Source organism: Panthera leo, chromosome C1 (genome assembly GCF_018350215.1).
Source record: "Panthera leo isolate Ple1 chromosome C1, P.leo_Ple1_pat1.1, whole genome shotgun sequence".
Classification (NCBI taxonomy): Eukaryota; Metazoa; Chordata; class Mammalia; order Carnivora; family Felidae; genus Panthera; species Panthera leo.
Window position 1 is genome coordinate 73,053,059 of NC_056686.1, and position 24,730 is coordinate 73,077,788.

A 24,730-nucleotide genomic window follows, 5' to 3' on the forward strand; every position below is an offset into this window, starting at 1 on the left:
ATTTTTGAGAGAGTGAGACAGTGTATGAGTGGGGGAGGGGCAGGGAGAGAGAGACACAGAAACTGAAGCAGGCTCCAGGCTCTGAGCTGTCAGCACAGAGCCCAACGCAGGGCTCAAACCCACCAACTGTGAGATCATGACCTGAGCCTAAGTCGGAAGCTCAACCGGCTGAGCCACCCAGGCGCCCCTAAAAAATGTGAAATCCTTATACATTACAACCTTTTTTTTATTATCAATCTGAGAAATATACTGATCACCTATATGAAATAATAATATTGGTAGTAGCTAATGTGGAATTCTCATTATGTATTTTAAGTGCTTTATATGCATCATTTGTTCTGTGCATGCTCTGTGGTGAGTGTTTTATATGCATTCTCATGTTTTGATTCTTAAAATAAACCCTAAGAGGGGCGCCTGGGTGGCTCAGTCGGTTGAGCGCCAGACTTTGGCTCAGGTCATGATCTCACAGTTTGTGGGTTCGAGCCCCACATCGGGCTCTGTGCTAACAGCTCAGAGCCTGGAGCCTGCTTCGGATTCTGTGTCTCCCTCTCTCTCTTGCCCCTCCCCTGCTTGTGCGCTCTCTCTCTCTCTCTCTCTCTCTCTCTCAAAAAATAAATAAACATTAAAAAAAATTTAAAAAAAAAAAAACCTAAGAGGCCCCATTATTATTGTCATCTGATGAGGAAACTTGGTGTCAAAGTGATCACCAGCTGAATACTGATGTCAGGATACTATTCCCATGTTAATCTGGCTCCAGAGCCTGTGCTCCACCTTTGACTGGTTGTCTGAGACTTGGTTTGTTTTTATTTTAAGAAGGAATTTAACTGCACAGTTAAATACAGAATGATAATATCATAGAAGTACCTTTTTTCCTCAAGTACCTATTTTTAAAATATGAAATATTATAGTTAGTCATGGGTAAGCCCATTTCAAGACAATTCTTTATGCCTCTCAATCACTTAAAATGAATACTTTGATAGAAGATGGGGACTCCATCTGATAATTCTTCGTATCTTTTCTTGAGTTTTCCCAAGATAGTACATCTCAAAACATCCTCCATGTTTTTACAGATTTCTCAAGTGATCTATTCCTATTTTTAGTTTCCATCAGTGAACAGAAAGATCATTTAACATTATAGTCAGAGGAGTGAAAAGAAAAACTAGTGAAGAAAAGTGATCAGAGCCTTTGGAACTTATGGGACACGATCAAGTGGACCAAAATACTGTTGGTCTTATACTGTTAATCTTATTGCAAATCTTTTATATGTAATCAGTTGTGTTTTTTTTTTTTCTTGCTGTTTTCAAGATTCTCATTTTGGCCTTGGCTTTTAACCGTTTGATTTAATGTGTCACCGTGGATCTCTTTGAGTTTATCCTTCCTGTAGTTCATTGAGCTTAAATGTGTAGATTCATGTCTTACAACAAGTTTGGTGTGTTTTCAACCTTTATTTCTGCATATAAGTCCTCTATATGTTTTGTTAGGTTTACAACTGGGTATTTTTTGCGTAATTATAGATGATTTTGTAATTTTCATTTTTGTGTCTATGTGTTTATTTCTAGTATAGAAATACATTGGGTTTTGTATTTTTATCTTGTATCCTGGAACTTGGTTGACCGCACTTATTCTAGGATTGTTTTGTTTTGTTTTTGTAGATTCCTTGTGATTGTCTTCATAGAAAATCATATCATGTTCAAATAGGGTTAGTTTTATTTCTTCTTTTTCTATCTGTATGTTGCTGCTGTTGTTGTTGGTAATGCTAGATCTTCTAATACTATTTTAAATAAAAGTAATGAGATTATACCTTAAACCTTGTTTCTGATATTAGAAGGAAAACATTCAATTTCAGTTTTTTTACTATTAATGTCATGGTAGCTGTAGGATTTTGTAGAGGAACTTTCCCTCCACCTTCTTAGAGTCTTGTGGTTATTTTACATATAATGTCCAGGGTTTTTAGTTGTACATAGTGAGAAGAATAGAAAACATTGGTCTACTCCATCTCCCTTGAAGTGAAAGGTGCTATCACTTCTTTTTTTACAGGATGATCTACTTAAACTTTTAAGTGTTAATGATAGCACAGGCACCCCTTGTTGACTGCCTGGAAACCACACAAGAAAGCACTTGGCAGTGTTCAGTGTCCAGCCTTCAGCCTTTCATGTAGAAATTTATTTGGTCAGTTCTCATAGTGATTGAGTTCGAGGAGAAGTGATCCAAGCTAAAAATACTCGTAAGAAAATGATGTGATTGAGTTCAGGAAGAAGAGTTCAAGGAGAGTGATCCAAGCTAAAAATATTCTTAAGAAAATGATGTATACAATCAGACAACCACTTTATGTAATTTATAGTGATTGCCAAATGCTCCATCCACGCAGATGAGGTAGTGTTTGTTTGGACAGTACATTCACAGTGAGTGTTGCTGAAGAAAGGATCAGTTAAATAGCTTCATAATAACTTGTTTTTGGTGCAGCTTTGTTGCTTCCTACTTTGCATAGTGCACACATTTTATGGGGAATAAATTAGACTTCATAACAGTGTTTGGGGATTTACACAATTCAGATTTGTCCCTAGAAAATACTGAAGATCCAGTTTAATTCAGTTATTTGATGTGCCAAGCTCTTAGAGCACCGCTTATCTAGCTGTGCAACAGGTGTACTTGCCATGGGGTCCTGATGGGTCAAGTTTTGTGCCCTGCATCCTCACCTGCAGACATTTCTCAGATGAACACTGCCAGTTTCTTCAGTGATTTCTCTTTGCCTACAGGTCTTACTTATGAGTAACCTATTTTTTTTCTATATATATACTATCGCCCTAAGGCAGTTTACTATTAGGCTTGCTGTTTGGGGAGTTTTTTGGTTTTTGTTTTTTTCTTTTTTAGGAGTAGTTACTCTGGGGTCACAGACCACCCCCTTCCTAAAATGTACCAGTCCGTCTTTCTGGAGAGAGGGTGTCCACAGTATTCTACATATTCTCAAAGGAGTCCATGACCCCAAAAAATCATAATGCCAGTAATACTTTTACTCTGCTCTATCATGCATATATAGTTTAAATCTCTTATAAAGCACCTTAGCTTATTATCTACTGAAGTTTTAATGATGTCATTGCCAATTTGTATGGTTTTTTCTTATAAATATTAAAATTTGGTAATTTTTTTCTTCGTGTTCTTTGCCTTTTATTATTCACCTGTTGTCTATATACTTTTCAGTTTAACATGCAGAAGTTTCAGTATTTTTTTTTTAAATTTTTTTCTTAATGTTTATTTATTTTTGAGAGAGACAGAGACAGAATGCGAGTGGGTTAGGGGCAGAGAGAGAGGGAGACACAGAAGCAGAAGCAGGCTCCCGGCTCTGAGCTGTCAGCACAGAGCCCGACGCGGGGCTTGAACACACAAGCCGTGAGATCGTGGCCTGAGTCGAAGTCGGACGCTCAACTGACTGAGCCACCCAAGCGCCCCCAGAAGTTTCAGTATTTAAAGCAAGGCAATGGATTGCTCTTTCCTTCTGCTATATCTTTTCTCCCTAAAGTCCTAATCTGCTACCCACAGTACAGAAATACTATACTTTTGGGGCATTTGTGAGGTATTTATTTTCTGCTGAGACCATTGCAGAATTGAGCTGTGGCAGGGAGAGATAGTTATATATTCGTGGGTCCTTTAATTTGTATAAACCACAAAACTTATTTCCATATAATTTCTCTTATTTCTCTTTAAATGTGTAGCTTAAATTATTTAGTTCATTGAACATTTAATTACACATTCAAAGAGAAGGGTGTTTCCCAAAACAACTGTAATGTTCAAAACAATCGTCATTAAACGATACATGATTTTTTTTTTTTTAATCTTCAGTTCTGTTTTCATCAGTTTTTCTGTAGCCTGATGTGTATACATCTTGGTGACTTCAGTGATGTGTAGAATTTAGTTTGGTGTTTTTAATGCAGCTATAGTGTTTCATATTTAGCTTGATCATTACCTTCTTGCACTAAATAAGGCCTTTAATGCCCTGCCAGTGCAGGAATAGGTAATTACTGCTGTTATGAATAGTCTTTTAAAAGACTTGAGTTTGTTGATAATCTGCCATATAGAAAGGTTCATTGAGCCAAGGTCTATGCCACCTTGCACGGGAGCCTTGAAGAACTAGAATGGCCATGAAGTTTAGCGTCTATCTTTGGTGTTGGGCGGGTGGTTTAGTGCCAGTAGTCCCTAACCCACCTGTAATTTTATGACTCTCAGGTTGTGCCCATGTTGTTTGGAGGTGATAGGTTTTGTGGTGGTCCTGAAATAGCTTGCATAGCAGATTCTGTAATTCATTACTCAAACATGAAGAAAACGTTACTTCAAAAAAGCATCGTAATGATTTAAAATATACTGCCTACATTCTCTAAGTGCACTGCAAATGTGCTGTAACTAATAAAGCTTCCCCACTGATTTAAGAGAGTCTCAGAAGAAGCTGTACTAACTAGATGCAGAGCATCTTTGATAAAAAAAAAAAAAAAAAAAAAAAAAAAGACTTGGAACTGTCAAATACTTAACAAGTCAAGAATATGGCTATATTGCAAACACCCTTACTGGTTTTACATTTGTCACAGGTGGAAAGAGAGTATTTTACCATCAAGAGCTATTACTGTTATTATTCAACTAAGTGAGATTTGATTCTGTAAACATTACTAATAAAAATACTCTTAATTTTCCACACTTTTTATCATTTTATGTTTAGGCATAACACTATGTTACTAATTATTGTGTTTGTTAAAGCAAAGTAAAAACACTTGAAAAATAGAACGTGCATATAAATATATTATTTAAATGAGGAAAGTAGTGACTCCCATATTTGCACGTTTTTATAGAAATTTTTTAAAGTTGTGTTCAATATACAGTGCATATAATTTAGTACACATGATGAACCAAGAACAGTGATTAATTTTTACAACATGTTTCATGGTCTGGCTAGAGTTTTATCACTTTAAAAACTAAAAAATCCACAGGGTTGCCTGGATGGCCCAGTCATTTGAGTGTTCGACTCTTGATTTCAGCTCAGGTCATGATTTCATAGTCATGGGATCAAGCCCCACATTGGGTTCTGTGCTGAGTGTGGAGCCTTCTTAAGATTCTGCCTCTCTCTCTCTGTGCCCCTCTTCCATGTTTGTGCTTGCTTGCTCTCTAAAATAATAATAAAAAAAATTCCACATACAAAACGATAACTTCTTTTTAAAAGTTTATTTTTGAGAGAGAGCGAGAGAGTGAGCGAGCAGGGAAGGGGGAGAGGGAGGAAGAGAGAGGATCTGAAGCAGGCTCCACACTGTCAGCACAGAGCCCGATGCAGGGCTTGAACTCCTGAACCATGAGATCATGACCTGAGCCAAAATCAAGAGTCAGATGCTTAACCAACCGAGCCACCCAGGCACCCCTTTTTAAAAATATTTTTAATTAATTTTGTGGCTAATTTTCACAGCAGTGATTGAGTATGTAAAATTTTACAAGTAGATGGAATAATTACAAAAACTGTTAATATTACAGAATTTCTTTATATATTCTGTCATTATGTATTCTGTAGATGGAATGGGTACCCAGTTGTGAAACAGCACATAAAATCTTCTTTTCCAAATACTTGGTTTTAGAAAAACTAGTGAAAGTAAATTCAGCATTGTTGCTTGTAGGTGAATCTTTTAAAGGCAATTTTATGCATGTCTGGGCTGCTAGAGGAGACCTCTCACGCTTCTGTCAGCACCTGAATGACAGCAGCACTGTTTTATTTTCCTTTGTGGAAAGAGGGCGGTGTGTGTACATAACAATATCATAATAGTTTTAGACTATGATGACAGTTTGAGGTTGTTTGGGAGATAAGATTTCTTAAAATTATTGAATATAATAACGTGTGTAGGTTCTCAATAAATACTCTTTGAGTTTAACCTGAGACAACCTCCAAATCCTGTGTAGATGCTTATAGCCTCACACATTACCTTGATTTATAGATCCATTTGGGAAGCACTGTCGATTTGAAAAATATTACGCTTTCTATCATGTGGCATATGCTTCTTAAAAGTCTACCCTGCTTCCTTTCTCTGTTTCTTCTTAGCCTCATTCTATAGATTGTCTTTATTTGCTCCTTAAATGTTGGTATTTCCTAAGATTCTGTTCCAGAGTCTCTCTCCCATGCTACATATTTTAGATTATCTAGGCAGTTGCATTCATTTCCATGGTTTTCCCAGATGTCTTTCTTCTACTTGAATGTTTATTCTGAACCCTTGACCTATGTGCCCAATTATCTACATAACATCTCCTGGATGGTCCCAGGCAATTCAGTGATATGTTCAACATTAAGCTCATCTCCTTCTTGGCACATTCCCATCTAACTTTTCCAAGGGAAAATAAAAGAACACATGTATTCACATACATATAGAATGTGGACACACACACACACACACACGCACGTGCACACATGCATATACATATAGAGTATATGGGCTTCTCCTCCTGTTTTGGAAAGCCCACTGCTAATATGTAGCAGGCTTGGAACTTCTATTCAAGTCTTCTGAATGTGAATCCTGAGCTCAGAGTATACTTTCTATAATGTGGTGGTGACCGTGTCTTCTGAACCAAAATATAAGATATATGGTTTGACAGTATTTGAAGCCTGTGCTTGTTACTGTAATTATACCTCATTGCTTTTTTGTGTCATTTTATTAAGTTGTTGGCATTATGGTGGACAGACACCAGTAATACATTTAATATTAAAAAAATCACAACTCTGATTAGTATGAGACATGTGGTATGTGGTACATATGCATGCATTGTGTGTGTGATGTTACCTAATTAGGGAGATGAGATAATGCTTTGCCTTCAAGGGATGATGAAATTCCATGTGGAGGTTGAGGAGTTCACCAGGCAGCATTAGGGTATGGGGGAAATGGAAGAATGTTCAAGCGAGACAGCTTGCACCGAGATCTGGTGGTAGGAAGGTGCATAGTGTGTGTGGGCAGCTGTCTCTGTGCAAGGTAACTTGTCATCTTGGTAGAGGTTTTTATCCCCTCTTTTCTCTCTTGCCCCTTTCTTATTTCCTTATTCTAAAAAAAAAAAAAAAAAAAAAAAAAAAAAAAACCCTCAAAGCTAAAAGTTTATATTAAATAGAGAGTAATAGTAATAGAATGCAAAAGGTAACTGCTTTTCAAACCATGTGGTAGTGATTTGAGTTAGATGAACCGTAGAATTTAAGGAGTGAACAGCCAGGACTTAGAATGTAATGCAACACCAAAAATGAAAAAGGGCTTGTGATGATGTAGTTTCTCCTCTTGTTACCAAAAATCACTCTAGCATTTATAACCACTGTCCTGCTACATTTTGATAAACCAGGGAGTAATTAAATCCTAAGTAATAAATTTCAGAATCTCTGCTTAAATTATAAATGATTCATTTTGTAAGTGCATTTTTTACCGTGAAGTTTAGTATGCCATGCAATATGTCTTTGTGTGTTTGAGAATGAATTCAGGCTGTAGAAATTCTATTAGAATGTAGAGTGACTTTTGAACTACACTGATCTCTGGTCTTTGGTATTCTAAACTTAATGACTGTTTATTCTCTTGTTCTGTATATGCATATGTATTATCCTTCAAAGGTAATTCTGAGGTTTGGGTCTTCAGAACATTTCTTCAAGTACTCTTACCCATTTCTTGAGTAGGAAAATTATGTTCTAGAAATGAGAAATTATTTTCATTGTCTTTAAAAACTTAGTTCATATCTGTTTTTCTTTGCAGAAAGGGCTATCGCAAGACATGAAGTTCGAGAAATTGAGCAGCGACATACAATGGATGGTCCTCGACAAGAGGCAGCGCTAGATGAGGAGGAGGATATGGTGATCATTTATAACAGAGTCCCCAAAACTGCAAGCACCTCTTTTACCAATATTGCCTATGACCTTTGTGCAAAGAATAAATACCATGTTCTTCACATCAACACTACCAAAAATAATCCAGTGATGTCACTACAAGACCAGGTAAACACTTAGGAGATGAATAAATGTTTTCTGATACTTCCCCACTCTCTTTGTATCTCAAGAGGAAGGAACATTTTAAGAGATCTGTGTGCTGACTCCAGTGAATTGTAAGTCTCTTGGGGGAAGGACCAAACACACCTTTTTTATAGTTTTACATTTTTCACAGTATTTGATACATTTCTTTGCATATTATATGCATTCAAATATTTATAAAAAGTAGTTTATTAATAGTTTTGGATTTGTGAAGAGAAAATGATGCCTTTGATATCCTTTTAAAAATATGAAAATTTTTTAGCAAGATACCCTACAATAAAAATCATTCTGCTGTCTCATTTTATGGTAGAGAAATTTATTTATTTATTTATTTATTTATTCATTCATTCATTCATTCATTCATTCATTCATTCACTTACTTACTTACTTACATGTTTGTTTGTTTGTTTGTTTGTTTCTGAGAGAGGGAGACACGGAATCTGAAGCAGGCTCCAGGCTCTGAGCTGTCAGCACAGCTGTGTTCACAGCCGAGTACCTGTGTCCTATATCACTCAGTTTTGTGACTAACCTCCTGAACTTCATCTTGTCTATACTAGTAATTTCTATAATATTAGCTACAAACTTCTGGAGAACAGGAATTGGAGCTTATATGTTTAACATAATCTTGCCTTTTAAGTTGTCAAGAAACTTTAGATAAGCAAATGGGTAGCTATGAAATAGATTTAAGAATAATGGAGGAAATTATCTCATGAAAAAAAAATTATCTCTTTAGCAGTGGTAGCACACATTTTCTCCACACCTGGAGTTCTGACTGTAATTATAAATAAATAGAATTCTCTATAAATATTGAAGGGAATGGGAATTGGGCTCGATGAGGAGAAAAGATGATATTTGAAAATACTCTCTAGGATTAAATACCATATTGCAGTAGCCTTATTAGAAAGATTGTTGATAGTCATATAGTTAAGATTGTATTTATCTGTTTGACAGCAGCTGAACTTGTTTTATTTGTCACAGAATTGACTCTAATCCCATTCTTAAGTATACTTAAAATCTTTACACAGAAACAAGAGAGTAACACTGATACACAAGGTTAAGATTTGTTTTCTTAGAGAGCTGTTTGTAAAGACTAATAGTATATGGCATATCATCTGCCCATATAATTCTTGGCTTTCTGCAGTATCCTCAATTACTCTTTTTCATAAAACCAAAAATCTACATCCATCAGCCAAACTAAATAACTCTTCTGTAAATGAGAAGAAACATGAGCTTATTTAGCTAAGTGGGTCATAAAAACTATTCATTATGTAATACTGTATATCTCAAGGGCAAGTATCCTAAATAATCAGTTTATATGTAGTGTGTGGTAGATTTTAAATTTCTTGCTTGATTGCTTTTCAAAATGTATCTTGGTTTAAAAGGAACAACTCTTAATACTCACATAGTAATTTTAGATTTAGATTTATTAGTAGTATCTTTTATTATTTCCTTCTTTATTTTTTTAAGTTTATTTTGAGAGAGAGAGCATGTGCAGGGGAGAGGCAGAGAGGGAGAGGGACAGAGAAAGAATCCCAAATGGGGCTCAAACTCATGAACTGTGAGATCATGACCAGAGCTGAAATTAAGAGTTGAATTCCTGACTGAGCCACCCAGGAGCCCCGTAGTATTTTTTTAGAAAAGTAAAGTTATCTTGCTTATTTTGTGTCCAGCATTACAAAGTTTTATGACAGCTACAAGTATCTGACAGTGACATTGACCATTTTTTTTTATGAAGTAAGAATCTATGGAAGCTCTCCACATATGACATTTATAGGCATCATGTAGTGATACATTTTCCCAGTTACATTTGGATGAGCTAAAGCTTCTGTTTTTCTTTCAATAGCTCATGAGTTACATGTAGACAAAAAGAACATTAAAAGAAAAGCACTATCTTTTTAAAAATTTTTTTTTAATGTTTATTTTCGAGAGAGAGAGAGAGAGAGAGAGAGAGAGAGACAGAGCACAAGCAGAGGAGGGGCAAAGAGAGAGGGAGACACAGAATCAGAAGCAGGCTCCAGGCTTTGAGCTGTTAGCACAGAGCCTGACACAGGGCTCAAACCTGTGAACTACAAGATCATGACCTGAGCCGAAGTCAGACTCTTAACCAACTGAGCCTCCCAGGCGCCCTGATAAACACTATCTTAAATGCAGTGGGATTACATGATGAACAGCACTTAAATTGTGCTTGTGTAGAGAAATACTTTTTAGCTCCAGTTCTTTCCTAAATGTATTTTATACATACTGTACTAGGCATTGTACTAAATTGCTCACATGCTTAATTATTTTTCTCAAAAAATTTAGAGACAAAGTCCAAATATTTTGAGTCTGATCTAAAACTACTGAGTGGGTAATAGCTGTCTATGCATACTCTATCATCCTGAGAAGTAGTTGTCCACTCTGCTTTCAAGTTTTCATTTATTTTTGAGTATGTAGTATATACAGAGTTTGTGCTATATTCTTTGTTGAAATAGGAACGAAAAAGCAAGGCCACATCTTTGAAGAAGCTTCTTTGTAATTTACTCGGAACATAAAACATAGATGCAGGAACTGTGAGAACTGTTTAAAGAAAAGATCTGGGGTACCTGGCTGGCTCAGTCAGAAGAGCATGCAGCTCTTGATCTCAGAGTTGTGAGTTTGAGCCCCCACACTGAGTGTAGAAAATACTTAAAAATCTTTAAAAAAAAAAAAAAAAAAGGAAATATCACTTCATGATATTCTCACAAAATTATTTAATGCAAAATGTTTCTTACCAGAATGTTTAATCTAGACCTAATCTTGAAAGAAACAGAGAAATCCGTCTTGTTGGAACATTCTCTAGAATAATCGTCTTGAACTCTTCTAAGGTATCAATATCATGACAACTAAACCAGGTATGGTTGGGGGTGAGGCAAGACAGTCCTCTCTAGAGGTGAGGAGACTAAAGAGACATGGAAACCAAACGTCATATGTGATCTGTAACTGGATCTGTGATCAAAAATGTCTGCTACTCGTTTTCAAATGGTTCAGAAAAAAACTGTGTGTGCATATGGAGAAAGAACAAAGAGATAAGCAAAGGTGGCAAAAGGTGAAGTTAGTGAATCTTAGTGCATGAGTATGCAGATTTTGACCATATTATTCTTTCATCTTTTCTGTAGTTTAGGGATTTTTCACAATGAAGAAATTGGAATAAAAGAAGAGGGAAAGTTAGAACAAGGGATTGGAAAGATAAACATTTGAGAATGTGAGGCGTGGGAAGACGAAGCAATGAGAGTGAGCCGGAGGCAGTCTTGGGAGTTATATTTGTGAGGTGTGCCTTACTCAGTGAATAGGCAGGAATTGGCAAGAGACAGGTAATCATTTAGCTCTTGTAGTTGGAAAATGAAGTTTACTCTGCTATCATGAACATACTTCTACATTAGAGAACGTCTTGTCTTTAAAGTAACTGTCAAATAGGTGTTAAGTGGCAGCATCTTTTAGGATCTTTCTTAATTCTTTTCTACATTCATATGTTTAGGTTTGTGATCACATTTAGTCCTTTTCTCAGCATTGAAAATATCCAGAATTTGCATTCTGTGTAGGACAACATAGTGATTTTTTTTTCGTTTTAATTCACAGTTAAGACACCTTCTGATCTTTGCATTAATGCCTATGATTTGATTAGTTGCAGATACTGATTTTTCAAGCGTCACTTTAGATGAGTGCTTCTTATCCTGTCATGTGTATATTAACCACCAGTTAAAGTATAGATTCCGATTCAGAAGACTAAGATGGAACCTGATAATGTGAATTTCTAAAAAATCTTCCACCTGATGCCAAAACTGATTCTTCTGGTCCTTGAACTATAGTTTAAGTAGCAAAATATCTAGAACACAGGTCTCAGTGGGGTTATGAGAACATATGTATTATAATCTTCATAGGATAGCGAATCTATGAAATCTATGAATTTCGCTGCTTGTCCCGAGTTTCCCTGCCTCTCCACTCTCCATCCCCCTTCTCTCCCTCTGTCAGGAAGCCTCACTGCAGCTCCCGCTCTACCGCTGGCTGCCTTCTCACCTCTCCTGCACCATTCGCCTTGTCAGTTTCTCTTCTGGCTTTCCTCTGCAGTGGACCTTGAGATAAAGGTCCAGACCTTTATCTGGAGATTCTGCTCCAGACCTTGAGATAAAGTTCTGGCTATCATAGGATAGCGAATCTTTAAATTCATGTTCCCACCTCCCCAACAAAATCCAGATTCCTTACCTAGACCAACAGGCTCTTTTAAATCTAGTCCTCGTCCATTGCTGTATCCTCTTGTTTACCAGCCACACACTGGCCTTTTGGTTCATTGTCTGCACCAGTCCTTTTCCACTTCAAGGCTTCTGCACTTAACCATTCCATCTTAGAGTGTTCTGGTTTCTCCTGATTGGCTTCATGTTATCCTTTTAACATTTCAGCTTAAATGACATCCTCTCAGAAAAACCTTGCTACCCATCCTATATATTAAATACTTCTTCCAAGTTACTGTGTACCATCAGCATTCTTTCTGGATCTTTCTTATTACTTACTCATTTGTTTACTATTGGTCTTTTCCTCTGTATAAGCTCCTAAAGGGCAGGAACCGTGTCTGTTTTATTCATTACCATATTCCTTGTGTTTAATCTTTAAATTTTTTAAAATATTTATTTATTTTTGAGAGGGAGTGAGCATGGGAGGGTCAGAGAGAGAGAGGGAGACAGAGAATCCATAGAAGGCTCTGCATTGCCAGCACAAAGCCTGCCATGGGGCTCGAACTCGCAGACTGTGAGATCATGACCTGACCTGAAGTTGGACATTCAACTGACTGAGTCACCCAGGTGCCCCAGTATTCCTTGTATTTAGAATGGTGTCTGAGAAATAGTATATATGCTCCATAAAATTTTTGTTGAAAGAATGAATGAGAGAACAAATGAACTTAGGTACTGAAAGTAGTTCCTAGTTGAGCATAGTACCACTGATGATAATTACTGGCAGAATGAACCCCTTTTATCGATGGCAATGTGTTCTCCCCTTACCTTGGGTGATTTGAGACACACCCACTGAGCCTCCTGCAAAGGAAAGCCTAAACAACACAATCCTGAACTTTGGTGAAGATACTGTGTTCTGTTGCTGCCGAACCTTTCTTATGTTTTATCCAGTTATTATTCACTTTTCCTTTTTGCATAGAAAACTTTCTCTCTAGTTTAGTCTCGAAAAACTACCCACAGCTGTACAATGGATATTTATTTTAAGTATAGGCATGAGTAGGAGTTTGATAGATAATAATTATCCGAGTTAATAGTAGTATTCGTTCACTAGGTAGTAATTACAAAGTTGGAATTTGGCCAGGATTGTCAGGATGACATTGCTACTTTTAGATAGTGAAAACAAGTTCTTTCAGATAATCATAATGTTGAGATTAATCTTATTAAGAATGTAGGTCTAGGTGCACTGTTGTGAGATGGTGCTTTCTTCGCTTTTTCCTGTAGCACTGGTTCAGTCTGATTCCACCAGCAAATAAATCACAGCACCACTCCCTACATTGCTTGGGTTTTCCCTAAAGGTCTCCTCTGATTACTTGCTAGCCTGACTCTGCTTGAGTTATAAAATCTGACAAAAATCACAGTTTCGGATCTGCTTCAGGCTAGCTATAAAAACATCTCTTTTCATGTAGCGTATCTAACAACTGCTTCTGAAACATCCTTCTTGATAGCCTATTTCAGTGGGGGTATGGAACTACTCTTTGAGTAAAGTCACTACAGTGACATTATGTCTTCTCCCCAAGCCACTGTTTTCAGGGTCTTCCGTCTCTTTAACTTCATTTGCCACTATTATGTTTTGCTCCCTTCGCCCACCCCTTTACCTCTCGCTAGTGCCAAGTATAGTCGGTGAGAGTGCACCCAGTGAGTGCTGTAGAAGCTTGTTCACCTGATCTCGATTTCCACTCACTCCTCTGTATTCCAGAGCTTTATCTCAAGGTCTGGAGCAGAATGCCCCACTGCAGAGGAAAGCCAGAAGAGAAACTGACAAGGCGAATGGAGCAGGAGAGGTGAGAAGGCAGCCAGTGGTAGAGCGGGAGCTGCAGTGAGGCTTCCTGACAGAGGGAGAGAAGGGGGATGGAGAGTGGAGAGGCAGGGAAACTCGGGACAAGCAGCGAAATTCACACTTTGAAAAGGAAACTTTTCAAAAAAGACTGTTCCTCAAAGGGGTTTAAAGGATGGTTATAGAACTTCAGTGGTATGTAAATGATACTTCTAAATGCTCCAACTACCCTGCAGATTAGTCTGAACCGCCACTTGAACCTTATTGACATCATTTGTTTGCTTAGCACTTTTTTTCTTCCCTGTAATGAGAAGGTAAATCTCAGCTCAGCATCTTTTGATTTATTGCTGATTGTAAATCAGCCACAGCTTTATTAGTGAGACTTTAACACATCGCCCTGGTAAAATGTTTGTGAGATGAAAGGAAAAAAAAACACATGCACATACGTAGCCTTCGGTGTTGTCATAGTTGGAGATTAGCGGAAGATTCTGTGTGTTTTGAGAGACTTTAACAGTAATAGTGTAGAGAATTTAAAAGCAATAACTCACGTGAATTTACCTCAGAATGATTTTAGGAAATAAAATTCAAAAGCCCTGCATAGACATTTAAACCAGGTCTCTTACTTTTGACTGACGGTGTTCAGCACCCCTTGAGGTTACCCAAGACAGTAAAAAGGCAAGAGTAAGTCAACGGTCATTGTTGACAAATGGTTGTCCAATGTGAGAGTAATGAACAGGGTGAATTGGAAGCTGAGAGTATAATGAATGTGATCAGGAAAATAAACAGTTTTGAGAGCTTTGTCAACAGCTTTGAGGTCTTGTAGGTTGAGGAGTTTTGAATGACTGGATCTGAGGGGTTTCCTTGGCAGTGGATAAAACCTGAAATTCTCAGTGCCCAAGTTTGTTGATCAGAAACATGATACAAATGCTATTCTCCTTTTCACATCCTTCTGGGTTTTTTCCTCCTTGTTTAAATTGAACAATAATGTATTAAGGAAGTTAGCATGTGGCCTAGAAGGATGATTGGACCAAAATCTACAGTATATGGTTCCTGAGCTCCAGGTTTTTTTATCTATAAAATAAGGGGTACAGGATCTCCGAAGTCCCTTTCACATCTAAAATGCTGATTCTGTAAACAAGAGGGTTTGAGGTTGGTGACAACAGTGGAAGATGCCTGCCTTGTTCTGTTCTCCGCCATCACTAAACTTCCCTGAGTCTAACTGGAAGGCACAACGCTTTTTCTCATTTCTGTTAGGTTTTTAAAAAATTTCTTTTAATGTTTGTTTATTTTTGAGAGAGAGACAGAGTATGAGCAGAGTGGGAGAGAGGGAGACACAGAATCCGAAGCAGGCTTCAGGCTCCGAGCTGTCAGCACTGAGCCCGATGCAGGGCTCCAGTCCACGAACCGTGAGATCATGACCTGAGCTGAAGTTGGACGCTTAACGACTGAGCCACCAGGCGCCCCTCTATTCGCTTTTAAATAGTGTTTCTTGGAATCCTTTGGTTCTAGTATGCCCCAGGCATCACTGCGTGGGTAGGAGGAGACTGAGTAGGCAGGGTTTATTCTGCCCCTGTCCTCACTTCTGTTTTATGTACTGTGGGAGCTTACAAGGCAGTCTTTAAAAGTTCACTCTATTTCAGTACACTTTTTTTCCTTATTATAAAAGCAGTGAATATGAGATATATCTTTGCTGAAGAGCTTTTATACACCTCAGGGCCTCCTCTGCAAAGCACTACAAAAACAAGCTTCGTGTAAATAAAACCAAGCGGAAGCTCCTGGGCCTACCCATGCTGGAGGCTTGCTTCTCCATGTGGTCCATTGACGTGCCATCATGTGGAGACTTGTTAGAAGTGCAGAATCTTGGGCCCCACTCCAGACCTGCTGAATCAAAATCTGCATTTTAACAGGAGTCCCAGATGATCCATTTGCACATTGAGTTTGAGAAGCCCTGCAGCAGTCCAGATATTATCCAGCTTCCTGGGCTCTTCACCTCACGTTGAAGGACACGTGCTGGATAAAGCATGTTCTTAGGAGGGTTCAGTTTAATCCTGACCATCCTTAGGAAAGGTGGAAGAATGAGGGACGCTTGAAGTTTATATTTATACCTAACTCTTATTTCCACCTGAGTCTTTTACCACAGTGTACTCACAGTTTGTACCATTGATCCGCTCTAACATTTGGTTTACGTAACACTGTTTTCTCAGATTCCAGTCTAGCATCTCCTTTCATTTCTCTCCCACACCATCACATCCCCATTAAATCTAGGCTTCTGGGAAATAAAGCTGAGTTGCTAACTATGCCTTAAGTACCCTTAAACCACCATTTCCCATTCCTTTTCTCTTTTCCTTCTTTTCTGTTTCTCCCTCATTTTTGGCTGAAGTAATGGAACTGATTTTCACAGAAGCAAAAGCTTATATGAAATAATTACTAGTAAATGGCAGTTATAAGGACTTTTCATATTCAACATGTAAAATTTTTTAAGGATTCAGTTTTTGGGTTATCTAATTTTTCATTTTCTGTTTGTTTTTCATTTGCAATTTGATATTTTTATTTTATTTGGTGCCTTCCTTAAACAGATAGGAAACAACATGAGAAGCTCAAATCACACATTTGGCTCTTTTTTTTTTTTTTTTTTTTTTTTTGGTGGGGAACAGTCATAAATATCTGCTAAAATATAATTTTGTATTTTTTTTGAGAGAGAAAACAAGTTGGGGAGAGCAGGGGAAAGAGAGAGAGAATACGAGAATACGAGAATATGAGAATCTCAAGCAGGCTCCACACTCAGCTTAGAGCCTGACATGGGTCTCGATCCCACTGGGATCATGAACTGAGCCGATGTCAAGAGTTGGATGCTCAACCAACTACGGGGCACTCAGGTGTATTTTCTAAGGCAACATAATTTTATCATCTACATGATGGTAGTAGTTTCAGATTTAATTTAAGGGTGTTGTGTGTGTATAAGATAATAAGATAAGGTTCGTATCACTTCCAAGAGCTCTGTTACTTCTTTTCTTTTTTAATTTTTTTTTAATGTTTGTTTATTTTTAAGACAGAGCATGAGCGGGGCAGGGGCAGAGAGAGAGGGAGACACAGAATCCAAAGCAGGCTCTAGGCTGTCAGCACAGAGTCCAACGTGGGGGCTCAAACTTGTCAACTGCGAGATCATGACCTGAGCCGCAGTCAGACGCTCACCTGACTGAGCCACCCAGGCACCCCAGAACTCTATTTCTGTTAGCATATGAGTTATTAATGCTTCCCCTAAAAAATAAATTTCCTCAGAACCTTCTGTTTTTCCCTAGTTCACATTCTCTGACATATGGCTGCTTCTGCACTGTTTTGTGCTCTGCCCTACCAAGAGGCCTTTTCTAGGAGGCAGCCATCATCATTCAGTGCTATTAATTTATTGACTAATCTGGTAGAAGTGGTCCAGAATATTTCCATATGACTAACTATTCTAAAACATAAATGAAAGATTGATAAATTGTCAGAAGTATGCAGTTGATAGGCCTGTGCTTTAGAGGCTGTGGTCACAGCTTGCAGATGCTTTCAGTGCAGTTTAGGGTGCTGGGCCCCCTACTCATTAGCCCTTCTCTACCCCCTAACCCGCCCCTACACTATATCTAGTCCCTAGAAGATTCTTAGCCACTTGCTGTTTATCATTCAGAAATTTCCTTATCAAAAACAGATGCCATTTTTCTTTGAGAAATTGTGTATCACTGCTCTTTTATAGCTGGTGATACTTAGGCTTATCAAGTTCTGTATTAACCAGTTCTTTAAATTTTTAAAATATATTTGCAGTAAAAGAATTTTTTATTAACTAATCTTTTGCATACTTTTAATTCCAGCAAATTAAAATAGTGATAGTGACATATTTAGATTTAAAAAATTTTTTTCTATATCACATCTCTAATTTTATTAACCTTTTTTATCAACAATCTTATGATATCTTTAGTTCTTTAAAGTTCTCTGATTAATCATCATCTTTAATCATTTTGTTTTAAGGATTACTTTTTTTGTTTCATTCTTTGAGCCATTAATACGATTTTTTGTGAATAATGAGTTTCTGGGAGTCAAAAACAGACTTGAGCGCGTGTGTTGGTACCCACCCTCCCCTCACCCCTTGTGAATTACTCACTGTGCAGCATTGTAAATGATTGCATTGTGTGGGTTTTTCAGGCTTCTGTCTCACTCTTTTCTGAGTGTGGTGATAATAGCTCTCTCTATGATGAATTGGTAATTACAGATCACACTGTGCTCTCCTTAGTTGAAACCTGTTTCAAGCTCTGTAATTGTCAAACTGGTGTGATTTGTTTTAAAAGCCTAAAGGGAAACTATTTTACTATCATCAAATTTCATTTTTCTTTAAGTTGAACTTAAGTAATGAGTGTGTTCTCCTATTTTAGGTACGCTTTGTAAAGAATATAACTTCCTGGAAAGAGATGAAACCAGGGTTTTATCATGGACATGTTTCTTATTTGGATTTTGCAAAGTAAGTTATACCTGAAATGACACACTGAAGAATGCTTTGTACCTTAGCAACCTAAAAAGACACAAATGTATTAAATTGTTACTATTTTGATTTTTAAAAATGTACTACTGGCTTGCCTTTGCCACTTTTAGATAATGTAATTTAAATATACCTTCTAGTGTTTTACTGCCCTCTAGTGTTCATAAATTGAAAATTGTCATATTAATTTTGGAAATTCAAATTAGACTAAATGCAGGTAATACTCTTTATAAAGTTATTTATCATTATTCTGTTTATGTGTCTTTTACAACTAAATGACACTATTTTAGGAGAGCCCCACGTTTTAACCTAGAGGCCAGTCAGATTCTGACTTAACATATCATTGACCGAGAACTGAGAAAGCAGAGAACCCCATCACACAGTTTTTGGTTTCCCAATGCCTCTGCATTTCAGCCAAGACATAGGAAAGTATACACTTTCTTTTAGGCCACCTTGTGTTTGTTTTAAAATTGTGGTGTATTCAAAAGAGACTGTTAAAAAGATGGTGATTTTCCTTTATGGTGATTTGTCTGAAACGAGATAAATAATTCTCATTTTCCATATTTTTGGGGTGGAATGGGTTCAGGGTATTCCTATCATAATTCTCTCAAGAAAAGTTCATAAAACTCCAGGTATTTGCATGGTATGCAAGTCCTGTGTGGCTCCCCCTGGAGTCTGTGCCATATTAAGATACTGTTCCAAAAACTGGGCACAAGGTGTATTCTAAACATGGGCTACTCTGTGAATCCATTTGAATGCTTTTTCACAGCACATAGTGTAGCATTATATAGTAAAACCTCAAATCCAAATCTTTTCCTCAATAACCTGTACTAACTTCAAAGACACATCTAAAATGTATTTTTAAAATGATTTAAGCTCAGACATGGTCCCCTCAGTCATTTCATTAGCAGTCATGACTTCAAAGTAATATACTGTCTTGTGTTTGTCAACTCCAGAGAACATTCTGTGTAAAATTTGAAAATTAAATTGATATCCCAGTCATTTTAATTTCTTGAATTTGAAAAGAAAAAGAGTTGAGTGAATTATTACTGATTCAGATACTAAACCTTAACTTTTTGAAAAGCATGTAATTAAAAGGGAATCTCCAGAATATTATGTACATGAAATAATATATTCTTATTTCTAGCTCCACGGTACTCAAGATGTTTCCGTAAAATGGTAGCTTTAAAGTTAGATGTACATTTTTCTGTAAATAATTCATAATGCAATATTGAAAACATTTTATGGGCAGCTTTAAAATAAACTAATTATTTTTTCCTTGCAGAGGCACTGAACCAATTTCATAAACTCGATTCATATGCATATTTTCCCTGAGGGCTGCATTATCCTTCAATTGAATATTTGTTACTCTTTCACCTAAATGATTTATTTTTTCCAAATACAGCTTGGTTTCTAATACTTGAGGTTTCCATTATTAAAATAATATATTGAGTGCTTTTGCTTTTGGCAAAAGTCTTGTACTTGAAGCTCTGGTATATGCTAGGGTTCTTGCAGATGAAAAAGTTACAAAATTTCTTGAAAAGATTAATCTCATTTATTAAATACTAACGAATATTTAAATGATTTTGAGTATTTTCATAATGGGTCTCATGCTATTAGAGGTTAAAAATATTGTAAAACATTTCAACAGACTTTTACAAGATTTTAAATAAACACCTAAAAGAAATCACCTAGAGGAAATGTATTTTGATGTATATCATCAAGAACTATGGTAGATGTAACTAGTATCTTTTAAAATAAATTTTAGTGTAGCAGGCATACTCACCATGAATGACTAAGAGGAAAGAAACATAACCTTACTAATTTTTAAAATACTTTATTCTTCAAAATGTATTCTGGACTGCCATAGTACTTTGTGGAGTCCACTAAAATAGTTGCCTTTAGGAGAAAACAGTTGAATTTGGTGAAAGAAATATTTAATCACATAGCTTTTCATTTGTTTTAAAAGAGTCCCTGAAAAGCATATAAACTTAGTATGTCCCCAGAAACCCAGGAAGCAAGATAAAGAAATAAAAAATGAAAAGTGGTTTCTGGTTTAGACCAATCACTAAGAAACACACATTTTATATGTAAACCTATATGTGCTCAGGCCATGTTTTGGTTATATTTATCTGGTTTTATTCAGGACTTTAGCATAATAACAGAAATATCTTTGTTCCAAGTTTGTATTCCTGTCCTGTCTTGCTCCTTTCTGTCTTAGTCTCATTCTTGATTTTTTTTTTACTCTCGATTTTTTTTAGCATATTTCCTCATTCTTTTTAGTGTACAATTACGTTTTTTTGCTATTCAGTTAGTGAACACCATAATTTTAAAATAATGCAGATATGATCATTAATGTCATGAATGTAGAAATTTTCCACTTAAAAAATTGTATAGGTTGGACATTTTCAAAATGTCCTGAGTATAGGCCACATGAAGTTGAATAAGTTGTAGTTCTTGTCTTCAGTGAGTTCACTGAAGCCCCATTTTTCCCCCAGAATTATGTTTTATTATAAACAGTGAAAATATTACAGATCATCCTCCCTTTTAAATTCATACTCCTAACCAGCACCATCTATTACCTCCACTTTGACTTTTTTCAGATTTTACAAAATAAAAACATTAGAACATCTCTTTGCTTTATTTCAGTGACATTTGCCTTTATAGAATAATATTCAGCTAAAAGAAAACTGTTCATGCTGGTTTCAATCAGTCTGCTGAGATTGTCCATGACCTAGCTACCTATGGCTAACATGTCGGTATCTGTCTTAGCTATTTGGAAATGATTTTTGGTACAGCAGTTTTATTCAGGTACATGTCAGGTGTGTACCTTTGTGGTTGTCCCCAGGAAAGAGTATGGGTTTTTATCACTGTCATTTGGTTTGTCCACATCACCCCTGTTGTCTTTTTCAAAACAATTAAGGTCAATCAGTAAAGCACAGATACGTCAGGACAAGAGACACATAACTGAGTGCTTCACTAGGTCTAAGGTATCCTAGAGAGTAATAAAGTGACAATATTTTAGGCCTAATATAGTTTGTCGGTCTATAGATTTATGTGAGATTGTCCATTTTACCCTGTAATTCTCTCCTGAGCCGGTTGAAGTCAGCACCATTTTCTATAGCTTTCAACAAATACGTCACAACACTAGAGAAACATTCCTTATTTTAATCATTACAGGCAATATGCGAGAGTTGCCATTTTATTGACCTCGTACCACCAGCCCTTTTTACAGCACTGATCCTGTAGACTGCTAGGGAGCTGTCTCTGAAGCCAGCCAGACCTGCAGTTAAATCCCTTCGGTTCCTTACCGGCACGTTACTTCAGGTCTGCGTTTTCCCCGTTTATAAAGTGAAGATAATTAAAGTAACTACTTCATGGTGGTTGTGAGGATTAAATATGATAATGTATATGAAGCAGTAGGTTCTGTGTCTCATGCAAAGCAGTGTTATGTTCTTTTAAAATTCTGTCTCCTTTCATTTATCGCATTGTCCTACCGGTGTTTTCTTCTTCTCCCTACCTGAATCTGTGCTGGCCCTTCCTGTTCCCAGCTAAGGTATTGCTCAAGACTCTTGTCTTTGCCTCCATTATTCCCTTTTGGGAAGTTTCCCCGTGTTTATTTATCAAGACATGGAAGCCAGAACCTAGAGTCCTCTTAGACAACCCTTTTCTTCACCACATACTTTTAATTAGTCACCAGGTCTTTTGAGTTTGGCTTCTTTCACTTAGCATAGACTTTTGGCATGCATCCAATTTATGCATATTGGTAGTTAATTCTTGGATGAGTAGTATTCCATTGTGTGCATATGCCACAGTCTTTATCCATTCACCAGTTTCTGCATACTTGGGTTTCCAGCTTTTGTTGATTATGAATAAAGCTGCGGAAACATTTGCACATAGGTTTTCTTGTGTTTTTGTTTTTTAATCTTTATTTATTTTTGAGGGAGAGAGAGAGACAGAGTGTGCACAGGGCGGGGACAGAGAGAGAGGGAGACACAGAATCCGAAGCAGGCTCTAGGCTCTGAGCTGTCAGCGCAGAGCCCAACGTGGGGCTCGAACCCACAATCCGTGAGATCATGACCTGAGCTGAAGTCGGACGCTTAACCGACTGAGCCACCCAGGCGCCCCTGCACTCAGGTTTTATGTGAACATATGTCTTCGTTTCTCTTGGGTAAAAGCTACAAGTGGGACTGCTAGATTGTATGGTAACTCTAGGACACTGCAGAACTTTTTTCATGTGGCTGTGTTACTCTGCAGTCTCACCAACAATGTATGGGAGGCCCAGGTGCTGTGTATTCTTGCCACCATTTGGTATTGTTAGACCTTTTTTTAATTTTTTTTTTAATTTGGGCTATTTTAATAGATGCATAGTAGATGAATGCCCTTTTTAAGAGATAAATAATTACTACAAAAATCACAACATCACCAGCGGAACCAACAAATACCAACAGGTCATATACTATTTTCAAAACAAGACACTGGGAACCTGCCACACTGGGGAGGATTTGAAATTTCTGTGAACCCTTTAGGGCTAAGAGAGTCCGGAATAAATATATATTAGATGGGAGTGTCCCATCTAAGCAGTGAGACTGCTGCTTTCCTAGAGATGTTACACCTAGTATGAAGCAGAAATCATAAAGCATTGTGCTTCCTGAAGGCTAGTCAGCCCTCTTTGAGATCTGTCCAGCTTGTTGAAAAGGTTCCTTTCAGATGTTCTGGGTATGTACTTGCTCTATTGACAATTCTTGATGCCTGCTCATCTGTCCAAAATGTGTAGGGTGTGGTTGTAAAGAAACGAGCCGAGTTTGTGTCCATGCTTTGTCACTCCACATATGCTGATGTGGCAAGAGCAAGGTTCCTAAAATGTCTTCTTACCAACCTGCTGCTCACATTAGACTTTTGCCTTTTGATCTTTATAGAACATTACAGATGCCTACCAAATGATGCTGTTCTTTTCCTAGGAAGATCATGTTCTAACAGGTCAATAATAATAGTTTATATTTTTTGGAATGAAGATGGGTTGTCTCTTCTTCCACCTGAGCCCTCCTGAGGAACAGTTCAGATGCCTGGTCAGGTTAAAGGCAGAGTTTACAACCATAGAACACTTCCCCCTGTACAAAACTACCTGGTTGGCAAAAGAATTAAACCCACAAACCTAAAAGTATGCCTGTTTCCTAACCAGCTGAGCTAAACAGCCCACATGCTGTTTTTACCATGCCTGTTTTCTGTTAGAATCTCTTGCTTTCTTGTCTATATAGCCATATCCTACCTTATAACCATACCCTACCTTATAAACAGTAGTCTTATCCATCTTCAGAATGAGTTCACATGTATTTCATTGAAATCATACTTCATACAGGTAAATGCCATCCCAAGCCATGTTCCAGAAAGTCATCTTCCAGACAGCAAGGAGAATTTGGTAAAGTGTCATATCCCCTTTTCACTGCCACTTGGTAAGAATTGCTGTCTGTCTCACATGTCGGGGACTAGGGGGAAGGAAAAAAGAGGAAGCAGTGATGGAAGATGATACGGGAAGGAGGTAATTCCCAAGAGAATGACTCAGGGCCGTCAGTGGCTAATAATGGAGAAGATGGTAAGGGGGTTCCCAGGAAATCCCACAGTCTGAAGATTGGAGCCCTTACCCCACGGTCTTGTACTTTCCCTTCCTTGTTGCTTCCTGTTACAAGACTTTCCACTTATTTCATGTAGCACCTGTGTATTCCTGATGCCTCCCCACCTCTTCTCACTACTGAGTGCACTGTCCCACAGAAAGGCTTCCTAAGTGGTTACTTCCCAATAGTCTGTTCAATGTAATTCTGTGATATTTGACACTCGTGTGTCTGGCGCTGTGCTAAATACTAGGAACAAAGCCATGAACAAGAGGGAAACAGTCCTGCCCTCATGGAGCTTCCAGTGTAATGCCCAGTGTGACAGTGCCATATATTTGTAATGATATTGTTTCCTCCTTTAAAACATTGTGAAAAAAAATTTTACTGCATTATTGGTTTTATAGTTTTATGAGTTGTTCACTTAAAAAAATGCATCCCAATTCTGATCAACAATTCACAACTGTAATATTATAATTAATGTTTTAGAAAAGGATTCTCTGTAGTTTTCAGTATTTCCATGTGAACACAAATTTTAGTGACCTTAAGTGTTAATGGTGAGAAAAGAACTGAAATTCAAGACAGCTGACC

The 24,730-nt window shown here is 37.3% G+C and overlaps 1 protein-coding gene across 7 annotated transcripts in view; it reads left to right on the top strand.

Annotated features, from left to right (window-relative positions):
• HS2ST1 (heparan sulfate 2-O-sulfotransferase 1) overlaps window positions 1-24,730 on the top strand; it is a 169,476-nt gene that overhangs the window by 127,845 nt on the left and 16,901 nt on the right. For all 7 annotated transcript variants that reach the window (XM_042952518.1, XM_042952519.1, XM_042952520.1 and 4 more), the window contains 2 exons: window positions 7,740-7,978; window positions 18,430-18,515. In XM_042952518.1, coding sequence (XP_042808452.1) covers window positions 7,740-7,978; window positions 18,430-18,515 — 325 coding nt within the window. The remainder of the gene's footprint in view (window positions 1-7,739; window positions 7,979-18,429; window positions 18,516-24,730) is intronic.